Here is a 10085-nt window from a genome sequence, read left to right on the forward strand (position 1 = left end):
TGTGGAGTGGGGGGACTCTGCCCACAGCAGCTGGCAGAACGGGTTCACTCAGCATCCCTGTGCACTTGGCTCTGGGGACACAAAGACGAGTGAAGGACCACCTCCTTCCACTGAGTGCCCAGCGCTTGGGCTCCGAGCCCACATCTGGGCTCCAAAAAGCCCAGCAACTCAACGACAAGCCAGAAGCACTTGCTGATGTGCAGAGCCCTTTCTACTAGGTCAGCAGTTCCCTTACTCTGAGCTGCAGGCTCAGAAACTTGTGAAAGAGGATGGGGATGGTCTAGGATCACCCCTCTGGGATTCTCGTTCTCCTCCATCTGGGGCTCCAGCTGGCATCTCACCCTCTGCTAAGGGGTCGGGCGGGGGGAACCACCCAATTATCTGTTGAAAACCATGGACCCGCCCTTTTCCCTTCCCCCAAAGCACAAAGAGGGATTCCGAAGTGTTTGTGTATTTTAATAAACTTTCCTTTATTAGGTGACTATTATCAACCATCATAAAATAGAACGGGAGTTTCAAAACTGTACAGGCCACAAGGCTCCGGGCTGAGAGGAAAGAAGGGTGGGGTCGAGGCTTAGGGAGCTGTGGGGGCGGGAGGTGCAGAGAGATGGCAAGGACCCCGGTGATTTGTCCAGCGTCTGTGGGAGACGGCTGGGTCAAGGCGATAAGGCTGGGATCTGTATCAGTGAGACCCTCTCGTGTGTAACATTCATCAGGACATGACCCACCCCGAAACAGGAGTGAGGAAAATCTTTAAAAGTCTTACAGGTTAGGTTCCCCCCACCCGCTGGGGGACATAAAACCTCCAAATAATAAGGGGGTAATTTACATTCCTCACCCAGTCTTGACACTAATTTTGTGCTTTAAAAAATATACTCCACTGGAAGACTTTTTTTTCTTTTTTTTTAAAAGGTGCCCTAGAGCAGCTGTTTAAAACACAATTCTTACAGACAAATATATATGCATATATATTAAACATTTTAAACAAATAAAGTCATCTACTGTACCTGTACAGAAATGAACAGAAGGCGGATTCTAAGAGAGTCGACTTCAAGACATAAGAAACGGTGACTGTGCCGGCAGGTGCTGGGGTCTGCTACGTGGGGGAGGTGTGCATGGGAGGGTGCGTCCCTCTCCTGCTGGCTGTCCGCCCCGACCCCCTGCCCCACCTCATGGCTCTGGGGCACCGTGATGAACCCGGACAGGGGCACCAAGCGGAGACCTGCACTGGCTTCTAGGACACGCAACTCCGCTCCGGTCTCCCCCACCCCGCCCTGCCCCCGGCCTCTCAGGGGATGGAGACTCACTCATCCTCCCGTCTCGGTTCGGGTGGTCCTCAGGGAAGCTAGAGCTTCCGGGGATGCACGTGGCAAATCTCAGGTAGGAAAGCAAAAACAAAACCCAACCCACACCAAAAAACCTCACAGAAGACTAAAGAAATAAAACCACGCGCAAAGACGGATGAGCCCTAGCGATGGGTGGCTGCCTGGAGAGATACGGGGAGCTGCCACTGCCCGTGCAGACGGGTCCTCCAAGGCACTCATATTGCACGTGAGGCTGATGTCCCCTCAGGGGCCTACTCGGGCACTCGGAGCAGAGCCCCCTGGAAACTGTAGGTCAAGGGACCCAGACAAAGACACCCCTGTGCCCACGTGGGGACACATGACAGACACGACCCAGCGAAAAGGCCAGGTGAGGCACACACATCCCAGGGAGGGGCAGGTGGAAGAAAAGCAACACAACACTCCAGAGAGAGGTGACCCGAACAAGGTGTCCTTTCTAAGTGGAATAAATAAATGGCTTTTGTTATTGTTAAAAGAATAAATACAGGGTACGGGGGCACCGACAGCCAGGACTAATGCTGGGTGCTCACGTGCCTGGGGAAGGTCCCGGTTTGGTTTCTGCCTCGGTGGCCACGGTGAGCTCCTGACGTCCTGAGCTTCGTCCGGCGCGGCTGCCCCGCTGGGCGGGCACCGGCCCTCATCTAAGCACCTCTTAGCACCCCCGGGATCTGCTCTTGGCGCCATGGGACCCGGCAGGTGCGGGGGCACCCAGGCCACCCCGAGAGCAGATCGGAGCGCAGTGTAGTTTATCCTCTGTGTCCTCTTCCCAGGAGGGGCTGTGAGGCGGCATGCGGGGAACTTCTGCCAGTGTCCGGAAGGGGGACAGAGGGGCCCGTGTCCGGAGCAGTCCGTGTCTGGCGGGGCAGCCGGGGAGGCTGCAGAGGAAGGGCAGGACTTCCATGCCGCAGACGCCGGTCCAGGGCGTGGGCACGGCGGTGGCTCAGTGAGTTGGCACCGGGGTGGCCGGGGGCGGCCGTGCTGGCGGTCCCGGGTGGGGCATCACTGGTAGTGGAGGTAGGCCTTGAGGGAGGCGGGCAGTGGCAGCGCGTGGATCTCACCCAGGCGCTCCTTCCCCAGGGCCAGGCGCACCGAGCGGCGGCACAGATCCATGAGCGGCAGGGGCTCCGCTGCGGAGACCGAGGAGAGACAGAGGATGCTGCGTTAGCACAGCTCTAGGTGGTTCTAGAACAAACAACACTGACAACAGCAATAGCATCGTTAATACTAGTTTTAACGCCCAGATGAGATGACTCCAGATTAACTCATTTTACACTTTAAGTGAATTATTAGTTGCTAGCATGGAAACTCACTGGACCAGGCCCCTTTGTAAGCCCTCATTTAATCCTCACAGTGGTTTATTATGAATGATTTGATAATCACAGGGAGTTATACCATGACCATCATCCCCATTTTGCCAATGAGGAAACTGAGGGACAGAATCCAAATAACTTGCCCAGGGCCACACCACTGGTAGGACACGGAGCAAGCATTCCAAGCCAGGCCGTCCCTGCTCTAACCCATCAAACTAGAGGCCCCCTCAGTGCACGTCCATCCGGGACACACAGGATGGACTCTCCCCTGCACGTACCCCCAGCACCAGACCCCACGCGGACCTTTAGGAGGGAAATCATGTTGTGTTAACCCAACTGCTCACGGGGACTGCTCTCCAGTCCCTCTTACAGCTGAGGGCGCTCAGGCGCAGAGGAGACCGAATTGCCAGGGCTACAGGCTGGGATCCAAATCCCAGCAGTCTGGGCCCAGCGCACGGCAGAGCTGCCTCAGGAATCTGGATTCAAGAAGGGCTTCTAGCTGCAGCCTGCAAGGGCACCTCTGGCCTTGTGTCCCGGAGGGCCTGGGGCCTAGCTTCCTGCAAGAGAGGCTCCGTGCAGCCCGCATCTCAGATAAATTCTCAGCTCCAGAAGGAACCGGAAAGTCATGGCCTCCAAGGCCCTGGAGGCTGCTGGGAGCATGGTGGGCCCTGCTCACCCTGGACCTCTTGGAGCTGACTCCTCCTAGCTCTCGTACAGGTGAGCACACCGAAACAGCCTGGGGTGCCCCCACGGTGTCCTGGACAGGCAAAGAGGTGAAATGAGGGCATATGTGGCCTCATCCATGGTCTCCCCCAACTCCTTTGTGAACAAAATAAAGGTCAGACCGAAAAACTGAGAAACCCCCCACCATTTCCCTTGAGATCCCATTCCACCAAGAAAAAGTGGACGCAAGTTCTGTAATATTCACCAGTGTGTCTCCGAATATTAAAAATAACATTTAAAAGTTCAGTTATTGGGAATTCCCTGGCGGTCCAGTGGTTAGGACTTGGTGCTTTCACCACCGAGGGCTTGGGTTCAACCCCTGGTCGGGGAACTAAGATCCCGCAAGCCACGTGGCTCAGCCATAAATAAATAAATAAAATTAAATTAAATTAAATAATTAAAATTCGGTGATTGAAGGCCAAATCCTAAGCCTGGGGGCGTTGGGGGAAACGGGGAGCAACTGAGTAGGGGCTCCGTTTGGGGTGATGAAAGCATTCTAAGATGGCCTGCAGCAATGGCTGCAGTCGTGAGCATGCAGTGGACCACTGCATCATGCGCTCTAACGGGTGAAATGTATGGCATGTGAATTCTATCGCAATAAAGCTGCCATTAAAAAAAAACAAAATGTGCTTCCCGGGTGGCACAGTGGTTGAGAGTCCGCCTGCCGATGCAGGGGACGCGGGTTCGTGCCCCGGTCCGGGAAGATCCCACATGCCGCGGAGCGGCTGGGCCCGTGAGCCATGGCCGCTGAGCCTGCGCGTCCGGAGCCTGTGCTCCGCAACGGGAGAGGCCACAGCAGTGAGAGGCCCGCGTAGCGCAAAAAAAAAGAAAAAAAAAAAGAAAACATCTTAGGCTTGATAGTGCATTTACTAAATTCCAGGCTTTAAAAGAAGACAAACGATGGCTCTTCACCTCCCATGGGCAGTCACAGGAGACGGGATGGAAGTAGTAAATGTTTTTCATGGAAAGCTTTGAAACGGGGCCTTCCCTGGAAGCAAGAGGATGAACTAAATGACCTTCCATCTTTGTGGGTCAAGGATTCCACAGACCTGGTGGGTTGGGCTGGGATCCTTCCACCTGCCAGCCCGCAGAGACTTGGGTCTCCTTCACTGGACCTCGACCTACCTCGGTGGCCCCAGATCTGGCCCCTCACTTTCACCCTGCACAGCAGCCTGACCTCGAGCAGATGGCTCCCTCCACCCAGGCCTCAGTTTCCCCAGCTGGAGATGAAGGATGTGGACCAAAGCCTCCCCGGAGTCCTACGGGCTGAGCTCCTGAAGGCCAGCGACGCCTCACAGCAGCTCTCGGCCGGACCTGTGGTTGAGGAGTGAGTGGTCCTCTGAGCAATCGAGGGGGGAAGTTCAGCTCCTCTCCTCCACTCAGAAGCTCTCCTCCATCCTCCTCCGGCACCCCCTCCCACAAGGATGTGGCTTAGCTCCCACTGGGAGACAGAGGGGCCGGGCTGGGGGAGGGAGGGCCGAGAGGGAGGTCCCGTCACCACCTCTTGGCTAAATGGGTTTCGGGTCAACTTACCAACACCCTCAGGAAGAAACGTTTCTAAACAGCAGGTCATTCCCACCCCACCGCCACTGATCCTGCGGGAGGGCAAAACAGCGATGGCCAGGGTCATGGTCTGATTGCAGAGACCGTGCGTGAGGCTACAGAAACGGACATGGGCACGGTGCCAAGGAAAACGTCTGTCCCACAGATTTTGGTTGGTCGCTCACAGGACCCAGAAGGCCTCCCCGACGACCTCAGTCCTTTCGCCTGGGGGGCTGCAGGTTCTGCATCCGGCTCCATCCGCGTGGTCGGTGCCCACCGCTCTTCCGCGGAGGCGCGAGGGGTCTCTGGCCGCCACGCCCACCTCTGGGAAGCCCAGGTGCCCGCTCCTGTGCATGGTTTATATGAATGAGAAGGGGTGGTGCTCAGGGACCAGGAAGCGAGGCCGGCGCTATTCCTGGGAGCAGAAGGTTGAGCAACTGCACGAGGCCACGCGCCCACGTCTATATCTCCAGGAGAAGCGGCCACCTGGTGGCCTGTTCGAACACGCACGGCCGGGGCCACCTCTCAGTTCTCCAAGAGACTGCAACCCAGCCGGAGCCCCAGAGCCCGGCGCCGGGTCCAGTTCACAGGCTGTGAATGAACTTCGGGTCTGTGAGGTCAAGGATGAACATCTCAAGTCAGGAAGTGCCCGGTTCAGCAACGTTCCCGCCCGCCGCCTTCACAGCTGCCGGGACTGGCCCTATGCTCCCTCCTGCAAGCAGTTTGCCGTGAAAACGCTCCAGAAATGTGTTCTAGAAAGTCGTGGGTGGAGGATGACCATCCCGGGACCTGTGTGTATTTTCCCTTTACCTCAAGGCGTTTTTACAAAAAAGAAGCAAAAGAAAACACCAACCCCTTGTCTTTGCCAACTGGGGAAGGATGCCTGACACCCGGTCAGGTAACGTGGGCACACTTGGTTCTCTGCCTCCCAGTTCTGAGAACATGCTGTCTTCATGTGACCTCCCCCCCACCCCAGAAGGAAGCCCCTGCAGGGCAGGGTGATCAGTCCCCCCGATGAGGAGCTCGCCCAGAGCCCAGCTGGAATGGGGGAAGGAAGGAGCCAGCGTCAGGTGTGGGCATCCCAGGAGGCTGGGAGGCCACAGGAGGAGGTCACCAAGGCAAAAAGCAGGAACAGAGGTGGGCCTTCCCTGAACCCACAATCATGACAAACCACACCAAATGTATCTGGGAGCCAAAGAAAGGGAGAATTTGAAAATGCTGAACTGCAGGGCAATGCTTCCTTAGTGGGAGGCACCATTAACAGCAGAAGGGAGGACCCACGGGTCAGGGACTCTCCCTTGTGTGACGGCCAGTCTGTTGCTTGCAATAGGCCTTTTCCCTCTTGCATCTCCAGGGAGCGTGGTGGGCAGACCTAGGGTCCAAGCTGGGCCCTGTCCCCCCCGCCTACAGTGACCATCACTGCCCCTTCACCCCAGAAAAGAGCAAGGTGACACAGCAGCCCCTCTGGTTGCAGCCTTAGTCCTGGAAGTCTTGAGCCCCTAGAAAGAGTCAGAACCAGTAGCCTGTGATCAGAGGCGGTTGGACAGTGGTGGAGGTCACATAAGGACACGCTGCCTTTGCTCTGGCCTCGGCCAGCTCAGCCCATGGCCCCAGCACTGGGGCAGAGACTCTGCGGGGGAGGGTACACCTGGCGTCCCGGGGAAGGCGGGCTGGGAGGACAAAATGCCCAGCGCAGCAGCCGGGGTGGAGGGGAGGGGGCCGGGCACAGGCCTCTGGTGACTCCGGCTGACCCGCTCTGCAAACAGCTGCTCCCTGCTGAGGTCAGGACCTGGCGGCCGGGATGGGGTGGGGCTGGGCGGGGAAGGAGAGAGCAGACTTTCCAGACAACCCAGGGAGCACTAACAGGTCAGAATCACCCCCAAGACTGTGAGAGCAGAGCCCGGCCCAGGCCTGACACCAAGAAGATGTATCTGGCCAGACCTTCTGTCTGTCACTGCCTGCTCCCCCTGGGTGGACCCTGACATTCCTCATCCCTCAGCTGCAGCGGAAAGCCAAGCAAACCCTCCTGGGCAGAGGACTTGGGTGTCCCTGACTTCACTCCACAGACACTCCACCATCTGAGCGCTGGGCTCTGTCTGTCACTGTCTCGTCTCCCCTGCAGGTGGTAGCACAGGGAGGGGGACGTGCTGTGGGTGAAGTAGCACTGCCCCCCCCCCCACAATTCAGGACCATCTGGAACCTCAGAATGTGATCTTATTTGAAACAGGGTCCTTGCAGATGTAATTGGTTAAGCAGAGGTCATACTGGAGCAGGATGGGCCCTGTCCTTATAAGAAGAGGACAGATACAGAGGAGGTCACGGGATGACAGAGGCAGAGACTGAGCGATGCGTCTACAAGCCAAGGCGTGCTGGCGTGGGACGGACTCCCCTCCGAGCCCTCAGAAGGAACCGACCCTGCCCACGCCTTGGTTTCGGACACCTGAACTGGCACAGAACACACTTCTGTTGCTTTAAGCTCCCCAGCTGGCGGCCATCTGTTCCTGGGGCCCCAGGAAATGACCACACCACCCTCCTCTCCTCTCTACACCAGCTCCCCCCTCAGGCTTTTGGACCCACCCCATCCTGACGACCCTCGTCAAGGTCACCAGTGATGACCTCATTGCCAAAGCTGATGGACAAGTCTCGGCTGTGAGTGTACTTGATCTGGCATCACTGTGGCCTTGAAGTATCCTTTCCTCACTGGGTGCTCAGGACACTACTCTCCCCTCCAGCCCCACGGCTATTCCACCTCCCCTTCCCCATCGTCCACCCGGTGACGCACCCCAGGGCTCGGCCACGGCCCTCTCCTCCTTCCTCTCCTTGGTGACCTCATCCAGGGGTTGCAGGTTTCAGCTCCATCCCCACTGACCAATGTCCTGGACCCTGTCTCCAGATCCGCAGAGCCACCAGGATGTGTCACTTCCCCGCATCCATGGCACCCACCCTGGCCCTCACCCCCATCACCTCTCCCCTGGACAACGTCTCGGCTCCTCCCTGACCTCCAAGCGGCCACTCTTGCCCCTACTGTCCATTTCTACACAGGAGCCAGAGTGACCCTTCTAGGACATGAGATCTAACGTCCTGAGTGGCTGGGGATCCTGCCCCACCCTCACGGGGTTTCCCATCCGGATCCTCCAAAGTCAGCCAGCAGCGCAGACTGGGGCTCTTTCATGTCTGACCAGGAGCGGGGAGGTGAGAAGCCAAGGGGGGCCCCGGCACTGCCTGGCATTATGGTGGGGAGAGAGGGGCGTCCTCATCCGTAACCAAGACCGTCGAGGGGGCCCAAGCCTCTGGGCACTTCCGGTTGCCCCCTGCCCCCGGGTCCAGTGCAGGGGTAGCCTCTCATAGTGCATGCCCATGCTACTCCTCTCCCCCTCAACCCCCTTTTAAGTTTCCCAAACAAGAAATATTGCGAAAGCATCTGACCTCCCACCTTATGCAGAGCTGACGGGGCATCTACCGATGACGCCCGTCTGGGCCTCCAGGACTGTTTCCACAGAATTGCTGCAGAGCCTCGCCCTGGCTCCGCAGGGGAACAGTTCTGCTTGCTCGTGCCCTGACTTGCCACGGGGGGAACAGGCCCCAGCCCCCTCCCAGCCGCTCCGGGCTCTGTGTTCTGCCTTGGAGCTGGGCATGTAAACAGTGAAGCCGTGTGAACCCCCGGCACTGATGGACTTGTTTCCAGAGGGGACAGGGTTGCCCTGTTCTTGTAGAGGCCAACAGTCTCAGAGGCCTGGCAACAAGGCAGCGGACCCAACAATTCACCCATCTGTCGGCACACAGTGGGCATTAAACTCCCTGGGGCCGCGGTCACTCTCTGTTGGGAAAAGGCAGACAGAGCTGCAGGCAGGGTCCTCTGAGACCCTAGGTCCTGGGGCTTCCAATCCCTGCCCATCCCCACACGGGGCAGATGTGGCTGTGGACCTTCTACCCTGTTACCTGGAGAGACAAGACTCACAGCACTCGCCCTGCTGGTTCCCTAGACCAGGTCTGAGGTTACTTCCTCAGAGAGGTTACCTGCTGGATGCACACCTAGCCACCCCTGCCAGGAGTCCCAGGACCTAGGGTGCAGGCTGCACAGGTGAGGCGATGCCCCGCCTGGCTGTGGGCTCACTGTCACCGCCCAGCCAAAGCCTGAGGGTGGCAGCGAGGGAAAGAGGGACGGCAGAGGCCTCCAAAGAGAAACATTTTAAGAGTTTGCTCTGACTGATGGTCCTGGATGTTTTCTGGTATCTTCCAAAGACTAAAGTGGGGAAGAGGAAGAGTGGGGGAACCTGAAGGTTTGGAGGCTGCAAGACCAGAGGAAGCATCTGTGCTCCTGACCCTCGGCCTCCCCCATGGCTCACCTGGCCTGCAGGTGGGGTTAGATCTCAGGTGCCAGGCCATATCCACCCCTGAAAGAGGTCAGTGCATGGATGGACGAAGCTTTCCAGCCCACCCCCTTTCCAAGGTGAGATCTGCAGACGGTAGAAGGGACTCATGAAGGAGTGAGGGTTGAGCATGGGTATGGACAGTTCTGGAACGCTGGGGCCTCCTGCCACCATGGGCTCCCAGCCACAAAGCCACAGAGCCCTCCGCTTCCCAAACCAGGGCAGTGCTGCCACAGGTAGGCTATTTTCACACGTGGTCTGAGAAAGGCCACTCCCTTTTCCAAAGGGACAGGTGCAAATTGCCACTGATTCAGCCTGTTTCTAATCCATGTTCTCCTCTCCAAAGGCCTCCTGACATCATAACTGAACAAACCCCCTGCGGGGGACTGTGTCCCAAAGAAGCCCACTCAGAAGGCTCCAGCACCAGGAAAGACCCTAAACCTGTCTAATGAATGAGAGGCCATTGGCTTTCATTTATGTGAGAGGCCCTAGTACCCCCAAAGCTGCAAAACCCAGCTCAATAATATGCTGGTTACTGTGCTAGAATGTGGTCAGCTGCAGATCAAACCTGGAGGCAGGTCAACCAGAAACAAACCATGTTTATCAAAGACCATCCATCCACCCATCCATCCATCCATCCACCCTTCTATCCATCCACCCACCCATCCATTCACTCCTTTAGTCATCCATCCACCCATCCATCCACCCACCCACCCATCCATCCATCCATCCATCCATCCATCCATCCATCCATCCACCCATCCATCCATCCATCCATCCATCCATCCATCCACCCA

General features: G+C 57.5%; 1 protein-coding gene across 1 annotated transcript in view; it reads right to left on the reverse strand.

Moving 5' to 3' along the window:
* Positions 1-454: 454 nt before the first annotated feature.
* The window catches only part of SPSB1 (splA/ryanodine receptor domain and SOCS box containing 1), a 52328-nt gene continuing 42697 nt past the window's right edge, over positions 455-10085 (reverse strand). Inside the window, exon 2 of the mRNA XM_029230219.1 lies at positions 455-2470. Within this exon, the coding sequence (XP_029086052.1) occupies positions 2343-2470 (128 nt within the window). The 3' untranslated portion in view covers positions 455-2342. The remainder of the gene's footprint in view (positions 2471-10085) is intronic.

This window comes from Monodon monoceros, unplaced genomic scaffold, assembly GCF_005190385.1.
Source record: "Monodon monoceros isolate NGI ecotype Baffin Bay Population unplaced genomic scaffold, NGI_Narwhal_1 Super_Scaffold_18, whole genome shotgun sequence".
NCBI lineage: Eukaryota > Metazoa > Chordata > Mammalia > Artiodactyla > Monodontidae > Monodon > Monodon monoceros.